Source organism: Platalea leucorodia (genome assembly GCF_965183815.1).
Source record: "Platalea leucorodia genome assembly, chromosome: Z".
In the NCBI taxonomy this organism is placed as follows: Eukaryota; Metazoa; Chordata; class Aves; order Pelecaniformes; family Threskiornithidae; genus Platalea; species Platalea leucorodia.
In genome coordinates, this window is record NC_138858.1 from 91,095,499 (window position 1) to 91,119,919 (window position 24,421).

The 24,421-nt window shown below is 51.2% G+C and overlaps 1 protein-coding gene across 2 annotated transcripts in view; it reads left to right on the top strand.

The window, feature by feature from the left end:
* Positions 1 to 24,421, top strand: part of LOC309602352 (bridging integrator 3) — a 41,399-nt gene that overhangs the window by 4,483 nt on the left and 12,495 nt on the right. Inside the window, exons 2-6 of one of the 2 annotated variants that reach the window (XM_082335858.1) lie at positions 5,612 to 5,660; positions 12,970 to 13,010; positions 13,629 to 13,690; positions 18,012 to 18,148; positions 18,477 to 18,517. In XM_082335858.1, the coding sequence (XP_082191984.1) occupies positions 5,612 to 5,660; positions 12,970 to 13,010; positions 13,629 to 13,690; positions 18,012 to 18,148; positions 18,477 to 18,517 (330 nt within the window). The remainder of the gene's footprint in view (positions 1 to 5,611; positions 5,661 to 12,969; positions 13,011 to 13,628; positions 13,691 to 18,011; positions 18,149 to 18,476; positions 18,518 to 24,421) is intronic. The other variant, XM_082335859.1, reaches the window with a different exon arrangement.

A 24,421-nucleotide genomic window follows, 5' to 3' on the forward strand; every position in this document is an offset into this window, starting at 1 on the left:
CCGTGACCTCCCCTCTCATCTCCACCAAAGAGAAAACCCAAACCAGAATTTGGCGCAGAGTCTCCCTCGACATAAGCTGTTTGTGATCCGTTTGAATAATTTTTTCCTTTTTTTGCCTTCGCGCTGTGTTTGGAGCGGTTGCTATGAGTTCCTGCGAGGCGGGGGGAGCGGGGTGGGACGGTGCATGCAGTTTCCATGGACACGATGTAGTACAGCGAGGCATCCGGAGCGATGCTCGAGATTAATGTCTAACCTGCGTCTGCCTTCATGCCTTTCTCACCTGGGCAGGGCTGGGATCCAACCCCCAGGCTCCAGGGCAGCCCGCGGAGCCACGGATTTGCAGCTTTTAGTGATTTTTAGAAAACGCAAAGTCACGAGACCTGTGGTCCAGATGCCCAGGGTTGGTTTTCTCGGCGCGCACATGCGCAGCACCACGCGCCCTGCCAGCCTTCGCCGCGTTGTCTCTCCTCGGGTCCTGTGCAGGCTGCCTTCAGCACTTGTTAGGACTCAGGAACACTAATGAGATAATTAGTCCTGTTTCAGCAGCTACCGATGGTGGTCACAGCTGCCCTTGAACTTCCAGGGTTCTCTGGTTTTCCCGTATCACATCACGGAAAGCTCCTTTCCTAACACCGACGTCTTGTAACGATGCGTACCTGAGTGCAGAAGGCACGGCACGGGGAGGAGAAGCGCCCTCCGGCCATGGAGATGCTCGCTCAAATTCACTTGATAACGGCAATGAGAAAGTGAAAGTTATTACCTCCACGTTCGCATCCTTCCTCTGATGCTCCCAACCTTCCCGTTGATGTTTGCAGGAACGTTTTGATCTCTCCCGGATAGCAGCTAGTCCCATCAACAGGCAGGTCTCCTGACGGCAATTACAGCTCGAGCCGAGTCCTCTCCCGAAGCAGGAGTTTGGTGCGGCCCGGGCGAAGGGAAGGGCTCACCACCGAGCAGAGCAGGGCTTGGGGAAGGGCCCCTGACTGTCACAGGGGGATTTTCTGGGGGAGATTAGGGCCAGTTTTTGGCTTCACGGAGGATCAGGTATAAATGGATGGTTTTGTAGAAGCCCTCGGCATGCCACGTGCCGAAAACTTTGGGAAGACCGGCATCGGTGTGTTGGGGTCACCCCTCGCAGCGCAGGAGGCTGGGTGCTGTCCTCTCCTGGCTGCAGGGAGAGAGAGAGGCTTCTTTCTGGTGAAAGAATTGAGATTTTTGGTGGAAATTCAAAGAGTGAAAAGCTCTGGTGGAAATCCAGGCTGTGCTGGCTGGCTGGCGCTTGGGGTTTCGATGAAAAAAAAAAAAAAACCCAAACCAAACCCTGAAACTTTCCACGGGAAGCGGGCACTTTTCACAAAACAGGAATTTAGTTGGTGGTCTGACGGTGGTGGTGTTACCGATAAAAACCAGTCGTTACCACCGCTTCACACCAGGTTTAGACCTGCGGGTCCCTGGCAAACGCCTCCCGTGTCCACCGCCGCCTGCGGCAGAAATATTGATTTTGATGGTGCGTGGTTGCCAGAGACTTGGCGTCGCTTTTGCCAAGTGTCTGGGTAATTAACCTCCCAAACGGACTGTGAGCGAGCACATTGCCCTGGCCTCAGCTCTCCCTGCCCTTTCCCTCGCGTGCTGCTTGTCCGTCCGTCTGTCCATCCTTCCTTGCCTCCCCAGCCCCTGGTTCGGCGGCAAGTGGCTCAGCATCCCCAGGGACAGCAGCTTATCAGCCGTGGGTGAAAATGCTTCGTGCTTATCCCTTGCTTATTTGCGAGGGGTCTTTTGGGGCCTGATTAGGGCTTGCAAAGCGGTGTTCAGATGCAAGGTGCTATGGGGGAACGGCTCGCAGCCACCGATTTTTTATCCCCCGCGCACGCTCCGAACGCCGGCTGGGCTCCCCAGCCTCCCCGCCGCCTGCTCCAGGCCGGGGATGGTGCCAAGGTTTGATGTCCTGCTCAGTCCAACGCAGCGAAAGGACCATCGCCTCCCTAAATTAGCAATGATTTAGTCTGATTCACGCTGGCAATTCCTGTGTGCCTTCGTTTCAGGGGACTGGCGGAGAGTGGGAGGGGGAGCTACATGTTTTAAACTCCAGCTCCCCGCAGACCTCATTGAGCTGTATTCCCCCCCTGCCTGCGAGGTTTGTTTGCAACTCTCCTGTGCATCCAGAGGAGAATTAGCTGCTTTGGTGTGCAGCCCTGGGTTTGCACATGGAAAAGCCAAGTAAATATATGACATTGCTGGGGAAACTTCAGAGAAAATTAGCCACAGCTTCTCCCACCTTCCCCTCCCTGGGGTTCCTGAGCATCCCCGAGTAGAAGCTTGCAGGATTCTCTCCACCCACACTTTTTTTCCTACTTTAAGCTCTTCCCACCCCCTCCCTGCAGTTCTTTGCCCTCTTCCCTCCCAGCTGAACCCCACTGCTTTCCTAAACTCCCTGCGACCTCCCCGGGGAGGGGTGCGGGTGGCCGGTCGGGGCCAGGGGCCGGGATGCTCCCCCAGCCCTGCGGCGCGGGGGGGACCGGGGTGGGAACGCTCCGGCTGTGACTCAGCGCGCTCGCGCTCTTCAGGAACAGGATTTCAAGGGATTTCACACCCCAAACACAACCCCAGCTTTCTCTCGCTCAGCAGAAATGAGAGATCAAAAAAAAATGCACCGATTCTGGTTTTCCATCGGTGTACATAGACCCGTGCTCAGCTTTTAAGGTAACGGTGATAACCGTGCCGCGCGGGTGATCCATGGCAGTCAAAGATACCGACCCATCTCTCTCCAACTTGTTTGCATTATGCCCCTCATACGTTTTCTCCACAGAATAAAACACCTGGCGGCTCTTCATTTTTAAGCAAATGGTTGTAACGTTGCTATATCGGGCACGTGTTGTCCCCCCCCCATTTCGCAGGCTGGGACGCCGACTCGCGGAGGGGCAAAAATTCTCGGTGCCGGCAGCAGCTTGCCGTCGGCGTTTTGAAGCGCGGGGCGTATCCATTTGTTTTAAAAGCTCAGATAAGATCCGTACCTCTCGTCTTTTTTTTCCTCCTTACTGCTTTTGTTCCTGCTTATGCATCTCCCCCCCCCCTCCACAGAACCATATTAAAAGACAAAGATTCAGAAACCAGGAAGATTATCTCAAATTGTAAAATAGCAACAACAACAAAAAAAAGGTGAATAGACATTACTTGCATGGGGTTATTTTTTAGAGGTTTTACCGAGACAGACATAATTAGCCAAGCGGCATCATGATACTAATAGAGATATTTATTGCTTCAAAGTGTATTTGCAGCGTTGTGAAGCGCTCCAGTGACTTGCTTTTGTTCTGGAAGAAAGTAGCTGGGATTTTTCTTTTTTCCTTCCCCTCTGCGGTCCGGCGGAGATGGGGGACGGGACGGGACCCCACGTGGGACCCCCCGTGCTCCCCGCTGCCTTCCCCTCGGCTGCTGCCTGCGCTGCCGGCTCGGTGGCACCCAACCGATGCCGATTCACGGCTTTGCCCTTGCCCATTCCCCGCATCCCTCTTTTTTACCAGAATTCCCTTGATTTAACCCAGCTTGCCAGCGGACAACAACGGTCAGGATGGCTTCTCTAAATAACCCGCGTTGGCAGGGTTGGCCAGACAAGGGAGAGGGGAAGGTTGTGTGCAGGTAATGCTTTAATCGCCCTCTTAATTGTGCTTTCCCGCTAGGAACCAGCCTAGCTCCGGCCTGAGCCCTGCGCTCGCTCCCGCGCTGCCGGAGGTTGCCCAGCAGGCGCCGTGGCTCGTCGTGCAAGCTGGTTTTTCTTGGGATAACTCACTCCCCCGGGGTAAAGACCACATCTTTTTCTCCTCCTTCCACCGAGATAGGTTGATGCCATCACTTCCAAAAACATCGAGTGACGGCACCTGGCTGCGGATGGGACAGCCTGTGCCTGCGAGAGTAAGGGAGGTGCCTCATTTTAGTTTATATTTGACCCATGTAGGAAAACACAAAGAAAAAATCCATTTTTTTTTTGCTTTCTTCCTGTAAGGCACCACACACCCAGTTATTGACAGGGTAATTATACACCAGACAAGTGTTTGTTTATAAAAGAAGTGTGATTCACGGCTGCCGCAGGAGCTGGAAAGGGTTAACAACCTAAAATTATATCAGTCCAACCGGAGAACCATAAACAGGAAAAATTTAAATTTAAACCTGGTGACTCAGGTTGGCTTGTGCTCCCCGAGCCGCTCAGGAGGTACGCATGGGTTGCAGCCCCGGTTTATTACCGGTGGCTAATTACACCGTTGGTTCGAAAACAGCGGCAAAGCCGGGCAGAAGCGAGGCCGGGAGGGATCGCGTTGGCAGGTGATCTTGGTTTTGCTTCGTCCGCGCGGATGGCGTGTCGCTTCGTCGCAAGCGCTTTCTCCCATCGCGTGGCATTGCTTGTAGCTGGGTTTTACAGCACATTACACTAATAAAAATGTTTTCGGGCGTTCCAGTTGTCCGATCGAGCAGTGTTATAGCAGTGCCGGGGCGGGGGATCTTGTAAGTAAAGCTGATGAGAAGCAAATGGAGAACCAGCCACGCGTTTGCTGCCCAGCAGTGAGCAAAGCCAGCCTGCGAGGCAGCGTGACCGGCGGCCGAGCCGGAGTCCTAAAATGCACATTATTAACTTCGACTTCGGGTAGCAATGTGAGAATTTGGACTGGTCCAAGAGGGGACTCGGGGACCTTCCCAAGAAGTGCCCGGTGTGGATTTGGGGTGGGATGCCGATGCCGCTGAGCTGTGGGCATGCTCTAGGTGAGGCATCTCCGGGAAAAGATACTTGCATTTCATTATGGGACCAATTTTTTTCTTTTTAGTTAAAGCAGTATGATGCACAAAACATTGGGAGGTTTTGGATGAGATGCTTCAACCAAGCAGCACCTCTTTAACTTAATGAAATACATTGGAAAGAGCAGTTGAATTCCTGGATTTTTATTATACTGATAGGCGAAAGAAATCCAAGTATTTTCAGGATGGCTGCCTGGCTGCAACCATCTGACCCAGCCACCCTTACATATGTTGTGTAATTTATTTTGAGTACTCTTCACCTTTGAGCTAGCTCGCGTGGGGAAAATCATTCAGGTAACCCAGATTTTACTAGCAACCATATTCAAGATTTTAAGAATGAAGGCTGTTCTGCTGGCAGGTGAGCCGCTCCTACAGCTGTTGTATCAGAGAAATCCTTTGAAGCAGCTCACAGCTCCAGACACTCGGGTTGTTACTTTTTTTAATATCTTCTTTCTAAATATTTACAGGGTTTGGTTGTGGTTTTTTTTTTTTTTTAAATCTTTTATTTTTTTTCCTCCCCTTTGGATTTGTTTTTAAACACAGCATGTTCTTCAGCCAAGGAACACCTGGAGCATCCATTGCATTTATTTGCCGTACTAGGATGGTGGGAGAGTGGGGAAAGGGGCGCGCTGCGGCTGGAGATGGAGGTCCTGGCCTCGGGGCAGACACCGGCTCTCGGAGGGGGAGCAGGCTGCACAAAAAGGGGTGCTGCTACCCTCGGACAAGCCCTGCTCACCCCAAACCCCATCACCGAGGGCGAGACCCGTGGGGCTGGGCTGTTTGAGGCCAGCATCGCTTGCTTACACGTTCCCTCTTCTCTCTTTTCCAGGATACCGTTCAAGATCGGGCAGCCCAAGAAACAGATTGTACCCAAGACAGTGAGTAAACCAGTTCCCCCTTTTTAGCTCCAGCCTTTGATCATGTGGCTGATGAGTCAAGCCGGCACTTTGACTCGTCCCATTTTGCGAGCGTGTGCGTGTGCGCGCGCGTGGGAGGGAGATGTGAGCGAGCAGAACCTGTTGCCGCGTGTGACCAGCGCTCGGTTCCTCGTGCGAGGAGTGAGGGGGAGCCCCAACCAGGGAGAGTATTTTGGTTTGGGATCTGTTTCTTTCTTTTTTTTATTTTTTTTTTCCCTTTTTTTTTTTTTTGGGGGGTGGTGGTGGTGAGGGGAAGAGCTCTTTTGGTCTGGCACAGTTTTCCTCGGAGATGGCTGAACGGGCTTCCTTCCTTCCTTCCTTCTTTCAGCAATGGCTTGTTTGTTCATCCTTTCTGAGCAGATGGAGGAGGAGGAGTGGTTCAGATCGCTGAATATAACTGTTTCCAAAGAAAGGCTTATAAGCTGAGATGCTTAGTGCTCGGGCGTGAATTAATTTGTGCTGCACAGCATTTGCTTTAAAAGCAAATTAAAAAAGCATTTTGTATTCTCGTGTATTTGAGACTCCTATCCCAAGTGCTGTTGCTTGCAGCTGGCTGTGGTATTTTCCCTTCTTAAGCAGATGGTCTTTGCCTTTGTCCCGTGCAAAAAAAAGCTGTGGGACCTCACAGTAGCTGTCCCTGAAAACTAACCTGCATACCTGCTCTAAAATAAGTGCCCCGGCAGCGAGCGCGGTGGAGACCTTGTCTTTATAACGGCATTGGTGACCTAATCCCTTGAACAGACTAACATCTCTGATCCTTCCTCTCTGGGACACTCACCGCGGCTAATTCCTCAGGATGCGTGGGCACTCGTGTTTACGGGGCAGTTTCTCCTTGGGACATGACATTTTCCCCTGGAGGCAGAGGGCTAATTCTGCCACTCCCTTTATGCCTTGATTGACATGTTGTATTTTAAAGGATTTGGTTGTTGTCTGCTGCCGTAGACCAGCAATTTCCTGTAACGGCTCCAAACTGTCAGTACAAAATTTAAGCCAGGCAGGCGATGAAGACAAGGACTGATAAAATCCCTCAATGGTTTTTGTATCTCTTCAGCTGCCCTTTTTCCAGGGGCTGGCGACCAGCCGGCGGAAGGTGCTGCTGTCTGCGGTCCCCCAGGAAAGGCAGTCCACCAGCCTCAGGTCTTCGCACCCACTCCCGTTCGTTTCGGGAGACCCCGCATTGCCTTGCTCCACGAGATTTTGCCTCTCGTTGTCTTTCCCGGTGTTTCCAACACCGATGTCCTTCCAGGCTGTTGCAAGAACCAACTGCTCTGCAGCTCTGGGTGTCTTGACCAGCTTTCTTGGACGTCTCCATTCCACCTGTTCTCACATCCAAGTTGACTATATTTTCTCTCTTGCCAGTGCTTGCTGATTTCCCTCTGCTCCTGCTGTGTTTGCTGTTGCGAGAGGTTTGTCTGAGAGACCTTGTCTCCCCTGTGCCATGCTCCTTCGCTGCTGAAATCAGCCGTCCCTGAGCTGCTGCTGCAGCTCGGGCTCCGTGCAGATGAACGGTTGCACCTTTGAGAGCTTGTCTTCCCCTGAGCTGCTGCTATGTGCTGAGGCAGTTGGCAGGCATTGCTTATATATATATATGTGTGTGTGTGTGTGTGTATTAAATAGAACAGCTCAGAATATCCGGCAGGCAGAGGTTCATTCAGCAGCGCGAGCGTTTCCAGGCCTTTTCCCTTTCCTTCCTTCCTTCCTTCCTTCCTTCCCCCTCTTCCTCAGCTCCCCCAAGAAGAACGACAAGTTTTTGTGTCAGCGACTCGGTAGCTCAGAGTTGGATGCCGATTTTTAAATGGCTTCCACTTGCCGTGTGTTGATGATGATGGTATTCTTCAGGCAGCAGATCCGTGGAAAGCAGAAAACAGGAAGCCCAAAGCCTTGCAACCTCACAGTAAGTGTAAAGTGCAGCTCTTCAAAGAAGAACAAACGGCAGGAAACCACCGATCTCCCCTGGGAGCGAGGCGTTCGGCGTCGTGGTGTGGAAGCGATGGGGCTGCTTTGTAGCTTTAGCGAGCTCGAGGCCCCCAACTTTACCTCCCAGTTGCAGGCTGAGACGCTCCATCTGTGCGGGCTTTTGGGAACAGCGGTAGCAGCCGAGGTCTGTGATATTCCAGATGTTGGGCTCTGGAACCCGCTGCAGGAAGTGGGAAGGTGCGGCATCTCCAGGGCTGCATCCCAAGCTGATCAGAAGGGAAGTGGTTGCGGGTAGAGGAGCTCCCACTCACAGAGATTGGACCACAAAAGAGGAGGGGGGGGAGGCCAAAAAAAAAAAAAAAAGGCATTTGTTAGGATCTAACTTATTTGGCTCTCCATGAGGCATGTAACTCGAGTGCACGAGAGGGGAGAATCGCTTTGCCAAGAGAGGCTTAGCTCGCCAGTAAGCCTTTTTTCTTTTCTTGATGAAACAACGCTGGGGCTGGTGTCAAATCTAGGCCGGCAGTAGTACTGAAAAGCAATTTGCCTAGGCTGCAGAGGGAATTAGTCATGACTCCCTATGCCCACTCGCTTCTGATCCTTTGAAGAAGGGCATGGTGTCAGCCACAGTTTAGCTCTTCAGGTAGAAGGAAACCCCCGTAGAAAATATCGGCGGGTGAACTGAAGTGATCTCCCGCCCCCCAGACATGCCTCTGCTTTGTTTCCACCTTAACCTGGGCAAATCCAATTCCAGACAGCATAATCTCTCCCCTCCTCTCCCCTGAAAAGAGCAGCTGTCACCGGGCTCGCCGAGAGGCCAGGAGCCGGGTGGGAGGATCTAATGCGCAAGAGAGGACCTGCTGTCAGCGGAGCCACAGAGGACACAGTAACACAGCCCAATTAAACTAATGCCCAGTGATAGAAGTTAAACCTGTTAGAATTATATCTCTCTGCAGAATGTTTGTTGCTCAAATCCGATGCAGCGATGAAGCCTCTTACGGCAGAGATGTTCTTCCCTCCCCCAGGACAACTTCGGTCTGAGCAGGGGTTACGCTGGAACCAGAGCTGCAGTTGTCTTTTGAGCTCTCTTGTAGCTCCAGCTTGCTGAAGTTCATCTGCGTCACCCCAAGGTTGTACCCTGCTCTTCACCAAGGCTTGGGTTATCTGAGCCGGCAGGTAGCCGGGAAGAAGAACCAGCCGTACGTCCCCACGGGGCACAGAGCCGGGTCAGAAGCCGGGAGAGCCAGCTGGCTCTCATCCCCTCTTGGGATGGGGCAACACAGCACACAGCCCCTTCCCATCACCCGGGTTTTACCCCTGCCTCCATCCCTCCCTCCCTCGGCAGCGCTCTGGCCTGGGCTGACTCAGATGGCTCGCCTTCCTCCTCCTCGCTGGCTAACCTTGGGTGAGTCAGCTTGGCAGGGAGCGGAGACCTGAGCTGTGGGCCCACACGCCTGCCAAGCCTCCCTTCCTTGACTCATCCCAGCAGCTCTGCCTTCCCCAGGGATGTCGGACGGAGGTGCTCCATGAGCAGGAGGATTCCACTGCAGCTGCTCGCCGTCAGCGCCTTTCCATTGGGCTCCACCAGTGAGCTGGAAATCCCAAAACAACGGACTAAATGTCGCAGAAATGGTGGGGTGAAATCAAGTGACGCCAGTTAAAGAATTTTACTCATTTTCAATCTCTTCCTTCAATCTTCAGCATGACGTAACCGGTCTCTGTGGTTCGGAGGTGCATCCTTTTTCCCTTTTAGCGTGCCACCTAAGCAGCCTTTCTTGAAAGCTTTCTTGCTAGAGCGGGGTTTGGAGAGCTTTCGGGGTGGCGAAGCCCGTGAAGTCCTAGGTACGCCCGCACTCTGCAGCGTTGCTTCGGCTCAGGGCTCCGCTGTGGGATGCAGAGCGAATATTCACCCACACTACTTGCCTTGAATCTCCTCTTGCTTGATGGGATGGCAAAAGCTCAGCAGAAGTTCCAGGTTATAGCAAAATTTCTGGCCTAATTACATGGGTTTCTTTTTTTTGGGGGAGAGGAGGGAGGAGGAAGCGTTTGCTTCCCTCTTTTTCCCAAGCCTCATGAAGAGGCTGAGACCACTGGAACATGTAGAAATCAGCTAGTCCTCCTCCTCCAGGAAAAGAAATTAACCTCAGGGGAATAAGAAGGTTCATCACAGTCCCTTATTTCCATCTCTTTGTAGTGTTGGCTTTGGTCTTGCTTCGTTGCCTTGTAACCATGGTGTCGATTATGATATCGCCCTGAAAGCAGGAGGGGTGTTATCACAGGTGGAAGGCCCAGTGTTTGCAAACAAAAATAACTGGGTGAAAAAGAAGAACGTTGTTTTATTTCGGTGCTTTTAAGAACGCGTCATTCTTTATGTAGATTTAAATAAAAACCCAGAGACGAGCAATCTTGAATTAACTAGCCCGTATGCCTAGAAGAAAAAGCGTTCAATACAGAAACACGTTTTGATTTTGAATTTTCAGAAAGAGGCTGCGGAGAAGTGGGATTATTTTAATATTACGGAAACTTCCCTTCAGGATATTGTAATTTTCTTGCCTGTACTTCTTGTTCTCGTTACTCTTAACATGATAATCCTATCCATAGCCTTTTGCCGTGAGTGTCGGGTATGTGTGGCCATTGATGATCGCTACTGGGAGCGGGAATTACTGTGTACTCTGCAAAATGTGCTTGGCTTGCTTTCAGCTTGTCCTCCTTGCACGCCTCTGATCCGCCGGTCGCTGCCGCCTGTAAATCTGCCCGGTGGGAGCACGTGAGAGCGCGTCTTCTCCATCGAGTGCGCTTCTTCTGTGTCGTATATCTGGGCTCCGGCGATGACTGGGAAGGCTACATCAGCCTGCAGACTGTGATGACTGGTAGCCAGTTGCTACTGTGGGCGTGAAAAATAAGAGCAATCCTTGGGCAGCTGTCTCCGCATAGATGGCACTGGAGATGTGAGTCAGGCCGGGCAGCTGAAGCGCCGCCTTGTAGAGTCACCTCGATCATATGTAGAAGGCGCACAGGCTAACCGGGGTTGGGTGTTTCGGGGAAGCTTGGAAGCCCTGCGAGATTTGGGGGTTCGCATCACCCAGAGGGTCGCAGGGTGGGGAAGTTTTGCCTTCCTTCGTATCCATCGGGCAACGACGCCTTTCGCTCGTCTCTGCTCCTTGCCCAGTAATGGGGGAATCAAACAGCAGAAGGGAAGGGGCAGATACCGTGGATCTCTGCAGGTGGTTTCATTTCATGTCCAAACCCTCCGGTTCTTGGAGGAACCGACTGCTGAGCAGACGCGAGGAAGAGCCTCCCGAACGTGGAGAGGGCTGGAGCTCCATGCCAGGGGAAGGATACCACCAGCCTTCAAAGGACATATTTTTGAGTCGTGCCCGACCCTCTCTGGTTTGCAACCAAAACAATTCACACATAAGGCATATAAATAGAGTGCAATACTCCCTGGTTATTTTAGCAGCCGGAACAGCCATAGAAATCGAGGGTGATTTTTACTATGTGCTGGTTACCTGACCTCCAGGCACCAGCTGCTGCGGATTTCTGCAGAACTGTGAACCAGGCAGAAGTCGTGTGAGCTGCCCCCACACTGCTCCATGCCTGTTCTCCAGCGACCATTTTTAGCAGCACGAAAGGGAGCTGGAGCTCGATGGAGGTTTTTCATCCACAGGGAGAGCCAGCATGCATCCCCCGGATGGTGGGAGCTGATGGCGTGGACAGCTGTCCACTGGGGACGGGGCTGAAACTCGGCACGCTCGCTGCGCCGGTCACCGGCTGCCTTCGGATCGGGCTGGTCGTGTCGCTGCGGAGTATCTGAAAGTGCAGACCAAAAAGATATTTAGAAAAGGAGGTTTCAAGAAAGTTGGGATTCCTGGGCTTCATCTTAAAATCCTGGTCTTTTAATAGCAATTTTGACTGAAAAGCGAATGTCGCTAATAAGCGTTCTGGTTTCACATAATGCTGTTTATAGAATCATAGAATCCCAGGTTGGAAGGGACCTCAAGGATCATCTGGTCCAGTCTTTCTAGCACGAGATGGCCCAGCACCATATCCAGCTGAGTCTTAAACTTGTTCAGCGTAGCGGAGTCAACCACTTCCCTGGGGAGATTATTCCAATGATTGACTGTTCTCGTTGTGGAAAATTTACCTCTCGTGTCCAACTGGAATCTCCCTAGGCGTAACTTGTACCCGTTACCCCTTGTCCTCACCATGGGACTCCTTGTAAAAAGGGAGTCTCCATCTTCTTTGTAGCTCCCCTTTAAGTACTGGTACGTGGTACTGGTAGCGTTACATCAAGCCTGGGTTTGAAATCCCGAGGACAGCGTGAAGATTTGGAACAAGCCTTTGGATCCTTCTAGTCCTGGCTGCTTGCAACACTTAGCATTTCCTTAATAGCATGGTAGCTTGACAACACAAATGAACCCAGTTTTGATCCCATGACAACAAAAGCGCATGTATTTACTCTTGGCTGGTCAATTGAAATCCATTTGCTTATTTGGTCGACGAGGTGTGGAATGAATATTTAAGTGTGTGTTAAAACAGTCAGCATGGAAGGAAAGTTCCTTAAAATATCTTGTATCACTGGAGATTTGCTGCCAGATAGCAAGTAGGAGGAAGCAGTCATTGATGTAGCATCGGGAGAAGGCTGTTCTTTAGCTCTGCGCTCTTCGCCGGCACAGGTTTCTCCCTCCTTTGCGAGGTGCCGCAGTCCGCTTGGACCGCTGCTCCAGCTGAAGCGTTTCATCGGAGGGAGCTATTGCAGGAACAAGGAGCGTATCGAGGAGGCAAATAATACGGAGACTGGAGGGCTCAGTAATGGCTTGAGGGGTTTGGGAGGAGAAAACCCATCTTGTTGAAGATGGGGAAGGAGGGAGCGGCTGGGTGGGGGTCTGGCAGCCAGCCATGGGCAGCCCCACGGCGGGGGTCCTTTGCTGCTGGAGGAGAAGCAGCCTCTCTCAGCTTCTGGGACGATCATGCCTCTGGAAGAGAAAGCGGGCTCGTCCCCCGCCGGCACCAAGCTGAGCTGTGGGCGCCTGTGTCAGTGCGTGCTAAGTTGCGATCTCTGCTTTTAAGGCATTCCCATTTACTCTGTCAGCTTCCAATTCATGTGCTGGAGCACATCCTTGGAATGAGCTGACGCAGTTGGTGGCGGTGTCTTTTGCTCTAAGAGAGTCTGGAGGAAAAAAAAACCAAGACTTCATTTACTTTTGAAGCGTAACTCCCATTATAGCTGCAGCTTATGCTTCCCTGGGTTCACGTAGGCATTTCCTGAGGACAGGTTTCCCTGCACAGGTAGTTGCCACTCCAGGCTTTGCTGCGGTACCTTTGAGCTGGTTTCCATCTCTTCTTTCCACAGGTGGAGAGAGACTTTGAAAGGGAATATGGAAAGCTTCAGCAGTAAGTATCAACCACACTGGTAAAACAGGAACAGTAGCATACTTCTCTGTTGTGCCCTCTTATTGCATCTTCCCAGGACATTTTAGCCAGTTACGCTCTTCCCAGCAAATCACTCACTGCCCTGTAATTTCTAATTCTTCAGAGTTTCTCTGGTGGCCGGGTGTTCAAAGGTATCCTAAGAAGTATTTGCAGTGGGGTTGAGGTTTGCGGATTATGGCAGCTCTAAAGTAAAGAGTGTAAAATTGCCAGAAAACTGTGGGGTCACCGAACAGCTCAACACCTCTGAGGACAAATACTGGTTTTACCATACTGACTGTGTCGCATAAGCTCACACTTATCATCTGGAAGCATTTGGCTTTACCATTTGTGGTAAGTGTGAGGATTTAAGAAAATATGTGACTTTGAATAAGAGATCACCAACTTGAAAAGGTTCAAAACCATCTGAAAACAACCAGAAAAGGTTGAGCAGTACTGAACTTCAGAGAGCTTTGCCTGGATATTTTTAACTCACAACAGAAGCCAGCATATTCAGCCCGTAAATGATTTGTTGCATGTATGATACACTTCAGTTTGTTTCTTTCCAAGATTCAGACTTTGCCTTGTTCTCCCATCTTTCAGATTGGAAGATCAGACCAAAAAACTTCAGAAGGATATGAAGAAAAGCACAGATGCAGACTTGGGTATGTGACTGTAGGATACATAGACTGTGAACTTGGCCACAAAGAGATGAAGTGACTTTCTCAAGATCACATGAGTAATCTGTGACAAGTCTGGAAAACAAATCTAGATCTCAGTCCCACTCAGTTTGCTTAGTTACAAGGCCATCTGCATGAGCAGTAGCTCAACCAAGGGAACAGAAAGCATGTTATGGGCTTAGTCCCTATCTCTTGAGCTGCAGCTTGCTGTGTGGCCTTGGACAAGTCACTTTCTTTTCTTTGCCTCAGTTTCTGTGGCCGAAAAAGAGGAGTAATTATTCCAGTTCTCATGTTAGACAGGCAGGAGCAGTCTCCAGCTGAGCCTGTTGGGTCAAGCAATGCATATTCGTCTACTTCAGTCGAGGGCATCTTCTGCTCTCTGAAGCCAAAGGAAGGTGGGCTGAGGCTTTGGGGGTGTCTGCAGAGCACCACGTAGGCATCGCCGTACGCGTTTCGCGTCGGAACTGCTGACCTAGCAGCTCTCATTCAGGAATAACCCTGCTCGTTCCCTTGGTGGCTTCTTGCTTTGGCTTGACCTCGTGGCAGCGGGCGACGTAGGAAGCAATAAACAAGTCATCTCTGCGTGTACCGCCGCAGCTGCCTGCGCGAGGGGACATCTGCCCTTCAGGTGTCCCCTCCCAAGGCACGGCAGCCCCTGCCCGCTCCATTCATAGCTTCTCTAGTAGGAAACCGGTGTGACCGCACCACGTGGCGCAGGCTTGAAACGAACATGGGAGAGAGAAGATGGAGCGATCTGGCGGAGGGGAGCTGGGAGAAGTGGATTCGGTGGATGCCAGTTATTGAACCGAGCAGGGCAGCCTGCAGAAACATGCAGCAAGGAGCTGTTTTAAACACAGATGGTTTTTCTCAGCATGTGGTTTGGAGTAGTCCCTATTTGTACCGGGCCCCCACAGCTCTGGAGCCAAGGCAGATGCACCAGCGCAAACAGGTGTGGGCTGGACTGGTCCAACACTCATCTCGTGGGAGTTGGGTTCACAGAGGGGCAGGGGAGTGGGAAGGAGCCCGACCGGGCGCTTTGCCAGAAGGAGGGCTGGCAAATTTGGGGCTTCCCATGATACAGGCTCTCACCTGTGCCTATGTGTGTGTGCATGCTCAGATATTGCCAGACATAAACACGGATCCCGGCTCTTGCCCGTGCTCTCCCACCCTTCCCAGAACCGTGCTGGCTGTGCGTGTGCTTGCACAGGGAGAGCGGTGGGAAAGGCACCAGTAACTGGCTCAGCCAGGACTCCTTTCCAGGGTGAAAACTGCCCTTTCTGGGGACTTTGGTCATTGTCAGGGATCCTTGGTAAATTTTTCCTTGTTAAGGATTCCCCTCCCCTCCCTTGCAGTGGGCGTTGTTTATATGGAGCATTTCAAGTCCCAGAGGAGCTGTGGGAGGACTTTCTTTTTCCGTTCTGCTACATGGCAGAGTCACAAATGAGCCTTGGCCAGATCCAGTAAGATCTGATTTCTCATTTAAAGGCACGAAATCATGAGCGTAAGGGAAGATTTTGAATGTGGTCTGGTGAGGGATGGCTGAAGGAAAAGGAGGTAGATCTGATCAAGCTCTGAGGACTGCTTTCCTCACCTGGCAGTGCCCATTCCCGAGAGGAGGTGGCTGTGCTTGCTCAGCCAACATCCAGCCCCCATATCCCGACGAGGACGGCAGTGTATCAGCGCTGTGTCCTCCTGAGTGTCTTATTTCTTCCACTGTACCTCTGCGCCGAGGGTTTTGATTATTCACTGCCTGCAAACACTCCCTAGCAAACTGGACCCAGCGGCTCGAGTCTCCACCTTCTGCCAAAAAAGACTCAGCTCAGAACGAGACCGATTCCTCCGTCTGCATGAAAATGTTCCTGCGAGGCTCGGCCGCTGCCCTGCCAGCTGCAGCAGCATGGCTGGGAACAGGGTACGGGTTATTAGCGGCACTCTCCGTACTGTGGCTAAAGATCACTAACCCCCTTCCCCACCCTCTTTCCAAACAAAATATGATCTTAAGGAGCAGGAGGATGTTCTTTAGTTGGAGACAAAAGCTCTTCTTTTGAAATGAGATGCAGGTGACCCACGGGATCACTGTGGCTCAGATTTGCTCTCTGGAGCGTGCCTGGCTGTTCTCCGTTACTTTTATTGTGATTCAAAAAATCAGTGACTCTCTAAAGTCGCTTCCTTTAATTGGAGTCGTGTCCCGCATGTTTTATTAGCAAAGTGCAGTACAGACCCTCCTGAAGCCCGCCCTGAAGGGCAGGTGATGCTCTCGTCTCCCTCTCCCTCTCCCTCTCGCTCTCCCTCTCCCTCTCCTCTCCTCTCCACTCCACTCCTTTCCCTCTCCTTTCCTCTCCTCTCCCTCCTCCTCTCCTCTCCTCTCCTCTCCTCTCCTCTCCTCTCCTCTCCTCTCCTCTCCTCTCCTCTCCTCTCCTCTCCTCTCCCTCTCCCTCTCCCTCTCCCTCTCCCTCTCCCTCTCCCTCTCCCTCTCCCTCTCCCCTCCTCTCCTCTCCTCTCCTCTCCTCTCCTCTCCTCTCCTCTCCTCTCCTCTCCTCTCCTCTCCTCTCCTCTCCTCTCCTCTCCTCTCCTCTCCTCTCCCTCTCCCTCTCCCTCTCCCTCTCCCTCTCCCTCTCCCTCTCCTCTCCTCTCCTCTTGGCATGGGGAGGTGGGACCAGGGGATGCCCTCCCGGGCTGCCAGCTCCCTGCGCACCAGTGGGGACGCGGCGTGTGCCGGGGTCCGCAAAGCTGCCGCGAGAACCACCGAGCCCACCGCGGCTGCTTTTGCAGAGCTGTACAGGTGAGGTCGGTGACGCAGGGGAAGCACCTGGCCCAAAGTCTCGCCGAATGTGCCTGAAAAGCCCCGGTTTCTGGCCTCCCAGCGTGACCCCGCTGCTCGCCGCAGCTCCCCTCGCTACAGTACTCTTTCAGTCCTCTCCTTATGAAGGGAAACTAATTTTTCTTCCAGCTGAGGGAGTTCTGCCATTCTTAACTCCGTCCCATTTTGGCACAAATCCTTCTTCAGATGTGGTCACACATATGGATTATATCCCATCTGTTTAAAGGTTTAAATGCCTAAACCCTTAATGTTTGGATAATAGACGGATACGGTAGCTTTGTTATTCCTTAGTTAGCATCTCGTTCTGCATTGAGCTTCCCAGCTATTTAGCTTCTGAGCTCTCTGTATAATTGTGTGTAACCTTTAAATCAGAATGTTTAACCCCTTGATTTATGATCTTAAGCCCCATTATTCAGATGACTTTAACTTTTAATATCTGAGTGAGTACAGTAGGAGTCTTTCCAAAGCTCATCTGTAGCACGGCTCAAGCATCTGGCTTTCTGATCTTAAACTGGAATAACTTCCAGCAACAGTGCTGACGAAAAAGAACATTCTTTTTTAGTACCCGTGACTATTTTTTTTCTTATTTATTCCCATTTATATTGATGCTTGCCTTTTTATTCATCCTTTTTTCCCATTCTGTACCTTAGCTATTTTCTTCCTCTTTTGTAGTGGCCCTGTCATAGGGATTTAGTTTTCCCTTTGAAGACCAAGTGTGTGGATAGGAAGAGAGATGTGTCGGATGGAAAACAAGCAAAAGTGCTCAGCGAGACAAGAACTGAAGCCCGTCAGTGCGTGACCTGGTGTTTCTGTATTTCTTGGTGCCAGTCTCACCCTGGCTTTTGGGTTGGTCTCCACGGGCAGAAAATTTAGGCTCACTGAGGGAAACTGCTTAGCCAGCTTGTGTCTCTGCTGCTTGCGTAGCGCCTGTTTTGAGAGTAAAAGAGAAGCCTCGTCTTCCAGTCCTGTCAGTCTCGTCCTTTTCCACCAGCAATAAATCCTCTTCAAATATATATTTTCGTAAAGCCATTTGAAAGATTTAAGGGACTGATTTTCCTCATTGTGGAAGAGCTGTAGCAAGACTGAGAGTGACACTTAATAGTCTGTCGAGAAAAGACGTATAAAAAAGCCCATCTACATTTTTTTAAGAGAACAGTGCTTTTGTTAGTCTGGTATTATTTCTGGCAACACCACAAGCTGTACATTGGAGTGGTTCAGACTTAACATATAAAAACAGTTCTCTGGGTGTTTATGTGAATGAATTGGTGGCTCTTCCTTTCTTTTCTTTTCACCGATGTTGAGTACCTTCCTGGAAAGTTGTGCTAAACCCTCCTCGGTGGCTGAAGTCCCTGATTTTTGCCCACGGTCACCCTTTGCAGATGCAGGAGCCAGCCTGGGCAATGAGGACTCATATGGCTGTCCCGCCAGGCAGCCGCTGAGACGTGACCCTCTCTGCTTTCCTTTGCATGCTCCTGTTGCCCACAGCCATGTCCAAGTCGGCCGTCAAAATCTCTTCGGACCTGCTGTCTAACCCCCTGTGTGAACAGGAGCCCAGCTTTCTGGAGATGGTCACAGCCTTCGACACGGCGATGAAGAGGATGGACTCCTTCAACCAGGAGAAGGTGAATATGGGTTTGGCTGAAGAAGGGGAGACCAGGGTGTGCAGAGGTGCTGTTGGTATCTCCTCCTTCCCATTTTGTCATCATCTCCAAGACGTTTCCCACATGAGTTTCTCTATAGTCTTACTCTTCTTCTGGCTCTGGTTGTACTGGGGATTGCAGCTCATCCCGAGCACATGGGAGAAGTTTGCTATTTCTTGGTTAAAGGGCATCGTGGTTGTGCTCAGAAGCCCACATCACCCTATGGTAGGCGCTGTGCAAACATGTATCGTTGTGCAAACAGGCTTTTTCAACAAGCCTGACATATAATCATCCCTTTTGCTTTCAACAGGTGAATCAGATCCAAAAGACAGTCATAGAGCCTTTGAAAAAGTAAGTACCAACGTTGTCTTATGAGCCATATCGAGTGTTTGTCATAACCATGTACTTTAGGGATGTGTATCATCGAAAGAGATGTTGTCGGGTTAGAAATCAGCCCTTGCTAAAGAGGTAATAGTTCACGTCCCGGTGACAAAATGGCATCCTTCTTGCTTTACAGTTGGGGCATGGAGAGGTGGGATGGTTTAGCTGAGTCTGTAGTCTGTGGCAAGGGTAGAGACCTCTCGTGTCTTGGCCTGCCAGGTGTCTTTATCTGTACTTTAAAGAACACCTGAGATGAGTAATCCTGAGTGCATTAAAGCATCCAGCTTCTCTCCCTTTACGTGTTGGTTACTCCCAAAACTTTGCTTCATCCAAAGGAGAAAAATGGACTGGGGAGCTCCCCTGCGGCCAGCAGGCGCGGCCGGTGCCATCCAGCCCAGGGTGGTGAGCATTTAGGTGTTTGAACAAAAGTTTCTTTCCTTTGGAAGTTTTCTAAATAAGTAGAAGCTTGCTTTTAGTGGAAGTTCTTTCGTGTTTATAAATAATATATCCGTGCGGGAAAGAAAGAGATGTTAGAGCCGTCGTAGCTAGACAGTGAGCAGGTGGGAAGTACGGACAGAAAAAGACCAACATCCCCCATCCCGGGCTGGTAACTGAGCCAGGGTGGGATGTCTCAGACCCTGGAGAAAGCCTTGCAAACCTCTGCAGGAAAAAATGCAGAGCGCACGTGGTCTGCAGGGCCGGCGTGGGGTGCACGTGGAGGGGAGCCCGTGCAGAGTCACGCCGAGAGCCACCCTGTCACCGGGCGGAGAGGTGGCAGGGAGCGTGCCGGCGTCGGACCTCGCTCCAAACCGTGCCCGTCCGCAGGGTGCACGGCTTGGAAATAAATCCTTATCGGCGAGCGAGAGCCGGAGCTGTTGACGGTATTGTTCTGGTAGCAGGTTTCCATATTTTCCCCTGTTCCTTGCTCACCGGTGCTGTACGGTGCGTCAGTACTCAGTCATGCCTCGGCACCGCGGCAATTTTGTCACCTAGGTCTCATCTGCTGCAATTCCCCTCTGTCTGCACAATTTCCACCGGCGTTAGCAGCCATTATCAGTGTCACAGGCTGTACCCCCTAAACATTTAAGGAGTGCTTCAGTTGCTATACCAAATGTCTTCTGAAATCCTGAGATTTGCTATTTTGTTACAAGAACAGAGCAAGCGAGCGAAAATAAAATAAAATTACTTTAATATGACAGTAAGTGTTGCAAATTGCTGAATAACAATTTCAGTTTAGGTTTGACACAGGGTGGTTTGGTTTTTTTTTAAGTTGTTGTTTCTGCCCAAATCTGAAAGTAAAATCTCATACACCACTTAGCGCATGAGGTTACAGTGTGTTTCTATCCGAGGGATGTTTGGTGACTCAAGTTTTACCTCGGTCGTCTATCCACGACCAGAAATTCTTGATTATTTAGGAAAAAAAAAATGAAGAAAGAAAGAAAGAAAAAAACCCCAGGCTCATGCTGTGGAATTGTGTTGCTTATTATCTAGATTGTCCTCATGAAAGATACATTAACTTTTTCTTCCAGCATTCTGTTAAAATTGGAAGAAGGGCTTGTGTCTCTGAGATCTTCATGGGTTTTTTTTTTTCCTCCAACTTGTGTTAGTTGACGAAATGAAAGATAATACCATTCCCTGCAAACCTTGCCTTGTGTTTTAAACCCTGGGCAGCGTATGGGGCCGTTCATTAAAGACAATAAAGCCATTTCCACGTCACCGACATCTTATTCTGCATTTGTGCGGTGTTTGGCTGCTGGTCTGGATGCTGCCGTAGCACAGACGGTACAGAAGGGGAAAACCCTTTCCTATTGCTTTGGGTTTGAGGCAGCTATGCAAGATCACGTTATATTATTCCTGCCGTAGGGAAATATTGGGGGAAGAGTGGAGTTTTGCAGGACGCGGGGGCAGTTGGTTTGTTCCCCCTCGGCAGCAGCGCGGTGCCCGGGAGCGTGTCTCACAAGGTGTAAGGCTCAACTTCAGGGCGGTTATCAGTCCCGTCCTTAGTTAAATGTAAGGGTGTTTACTTCAGCGTCCTGGCTGCTTTCCAGCCTTGGCAATTCTCTCCAACTTCCTAAATTTCCACTGGACTTGAATATGGTATTTTTTCCCTTCCTGCCCTTTGGCACCTGCAAACAGTTGCTGCGTGCTCTTAAACAGCTTATGTTTCACGCTCGGAGAGGCTGCATCTCCGCGCTGAGCAAAAAATGTTCCTTTCCTTCCCTCTTTCTGACTCTCCGCCTAGGTACGTGCATGGCCGAGTCGTGCAGCCAGGAACATTTCTAAGGAGCCCAAGGGTCCATTTTGAGGCTAATGAGATGCAGGAGAGAAATGCAGAGCTTGCACCTCCCCTTGTCCTGCTGGCAGATAAACCCCAGCAACGTTTCTAGGATAAAAGTTTCAGATTAATGAAAGCTGCCTTGAGGAGCTCTTCTTATTTCCAGTTAGGTATTGCTTCCCCTCGCAGAGACAGTCCTCCCCAGCCTCTCCCAAACTTGCTTTGACCTAGAAAAAGGCTTTTGCTACAACAGCTGCACTTTATTACATCTTCACTGGTGGTCTTTTATAGTTTATTAGCCAAAGAAACAGATAAATATAATCCAGGCAATTATCATTAGTGGTAATACATTGTAATCGGAGGCACATGTGCAGTAAAATCTCCATTCAGTTGTCCAGGGATGGTAGGTTTCAGACAAATATTGGAGAATTTGTTAAACCATGCAGAAGAAAGCGGTAGTAGATTTAGAGGGGGGTGGAGGCTCGTATTGTTTAATTCCTTCTGCTTCTGGGGACATAGGGTTATTCAGAGTTTTGCTTTTTGAGCCCCAAGAAGCCCTCGGCTGGCAATCACTCATTTCACTTCAGGGAAGGAGCAAAGCTCTAATGAGAATATTGCATATTTCAGCGTGTGGGTTGGGCAAGGCGCTGGGGTGGCTGGGAAAGGTCGGGAGGGAGCTGCTCTCCTCTTTGGGAGATGCCTGCATAAATTCACACCAGAGCAGCGGATTTGGGGCAAGGGGGGAGCAAAACAGCTGGTTTTTACTTCATTCTTCCAGTTCTTCGCTCTGGCTTGGGTGAGGAGTGAGGTGTATTGGCTGGATCGGGGGTTGGTGATAGACTGTGTACTGTCATCTTAGTATTACATATTGTGTGTCAGTATTTAAGGAAGGAAGCCGCTTAAATAAGCCAGGTGGTTTGGAGATTCACGGGCTTTAATGCCTTTCACGTTTGGAGGCGATTTTCGTTGCCGCAAGGTCTCGAGTTAACAAACTTTAGCTGTCTGAACCTCTCAGAGCATGGGGATGTCGCGGTCACCCTGGCACGGTACCATCCCCTTGGCTCGGGGCACGGTCAAAGCCGAGGGGCTGCTGCAGGACGGTGAGGCTTTGGCAGGGGTACGGCGAAGGGTGCTGCCACCCGGCTGCCATCCCCGGGGCTGGGTGTCAGCGCAGCGGCGGGTCCCAGGGGTGCAATCCAGGAGCCGTTCGCAGCAGACTGATGTATAAATTCAATTAGAGCTGTATGTCAGCAAGTATCTGCCGGCGATAGCAACCAGTGCTTGGCATCCACGGAGCAAGGGGGGGTCGTCTTCTTCTTCCCATAACCCTGCCATGAATGCGAAGCCTCGAGCTGCATTTCCTCCCCTGCATTTCCACCCCTGGGGCTGCCGGGACCGGAAGCAGGAAAAGCCGCTTTCATGTCCTTAACGAGCCCCTAATGAGGATTTCGTGCACAAAGCTAGCCACATGGCTGCCTGGCCCCCTCCCGCCGCGCGGGGCTCTCGGCCTAATCCCCAGCTCGCTGCTTTTTTGTACCGTCATCTTCATTTCTGGTCCTTTTCGCTCTAGTCGGAAGGGCTGGTTTTAATTTCCCCCTTCCTGGTGGGTGGACGGGCCCACGACGGACGTGTGGGCACGGGCTGAGGAATGGCAGGCATCCCCGAACATAGCCCAGATGCTTCGGCCTCGCGCTGAGCCGTCCTTCTGCCTCTCCAAACTTCCTCCTCATCTCATCCGCCGTCGCTTTCTTTCGCATCTCATGCTCCCCAGCTCTCTTACTCCTTTTTCCCCTGTCCGGTGCCAGCCATAGATCCCGTCCGCTTCCTTTTGCTTTCATTATCCAAGCCGTTGTCCCTAAATAATGCCATAGGGAAGAGCGCACGTGCATGCCAGCCTAGTCTAGCTCACGGGGCTGCCAACAAGAGTGCTCGAGACGCTTGCAAACAGGGAGAAATAAAGGTTTTACCGTTATTTTTCCCTGCGCCGAAGCCCTAGCACCTCTTTCGCATTGCTGACACTAAAAATGGGGGCTGGAGGAAGCCGCGGGGCGAGCATCGGGGATGCATCGGGGCAGGCAGCGGGGATGGAGAGGGAGAGGAGAAGACGGGCTGCTCGGGGAGCTCGCTGTCGGCCGGGAGGCGATGGGATGGTCCCGCTCCTCGAGCATCCCCGCAAAGAGCCGCTCGCCGGGCTCGCCGGCAGCCTCCCGCCAGAGAGGGAGAGAAGTTTTCAATTTTCAAGCACCAGACTTGTCAGCTGGGCTGACTAACGAACGAATCCGGCAGCGACGGGAATCCTAGTGGCACTTTTATCTCCCGTGGCAGTGTCTCTCCAACCCCGTCCTTTTAATTACGGGAAGCTGAAGGGAGGCTGGCATGGAGACGAGGTGGCAACATGATTTATAATTCAGAGAATCGGCTGATTTATGTATTTTTTTTTTCCAGGGCTAAACTGTCATCCTAAGAGGAGTTCACCAGTACATCCCCCTCTCCCTCCCAGCAGCGGGGAGACAGTAATTTGTATTTTCTTTTCGTTATCCCTGCGTATCTCCCCTCACCTGCTCCTCTTAAGCCGCCTGTGCTGTAATCCCCTCTCAGCAGCCTTGCCGAAAAAGTGACAGGGAACAACGGCGGCTTATTCTGCAAGCCGCTTTCGTGCCGGGGGCTCTAATGCCCTGTGCTGCTGTTTTACCTTCACTCCTGCTCTGTGCTTTTAGCACCGTACCCACCAAATTTGCTTTAAGTCGTCTTCAATTTTCTTTGCTTTGTATTAAAAAAGAAAGTATCGAGTAACAGAGGGCGGCCCTGGGGATTTGTGAGTGGTTACGGCTGTCAGACCCTCTCAGCCCCTACAAAAGCAGGGTCTGGGTGGAGCGTACGGAGGAGGATGGTGCTGGGCTTATCCATAAATACCCACATCTCGGGCTTTTCATCTGTGCTTCTCGGAGCACTTTGCAGCAGGAGGAATCCTTGCTCCCTGTGCGGGTGGAATGGATGGGTGAAATGACCCGGGTTTGCTTGCGAGGCTTCCCTGGTCCTGCTAAAATGCTAAAATTCTGGGTTTAGTTGTTCAGACTTCATTTCCAGAGGGGCTGCCGCTGTTTGGATGTTGCTCACCACCCACGGCACTAATGACGGTCCTCGTCCCTTGTCTGCTGGCACCACTGCTGCCGGGAGGGTTTGCGATGCTTAGCCCAAGGCTTTGGAAGAGATTTGAGATCCTCGCGGGGTTGTTCTTGCAGGGCTTGCGAGACTGAGGGATGTGCTTGTGGATGGCAGGAGCTTTTGGAGGGTTTGTAGCCAGCCTTTCTGCCAGGCTTTCCACCAGGATCGTTTGTAAATAACATGCATGAGATATTTGCAAAGACACTGGGGTGACATGTGAAATGCAGCAGTTTATTAAGGCATCAGAATAACTTGGCAGTGGTGGAGCCCGTATCTCCATATCGCCCTTCATGAGTGTTTACCACCCCTGGCACTTGGCTTGAGATCCTATTTCTGTACACATGGGGAGAAAAACCTGGGTAGGACTTCAATGTGGGCAAGAAACCCACTTCTCTCTGAACTCCAGGGGAATTTCAGAGCTGCTGGGTTAATAG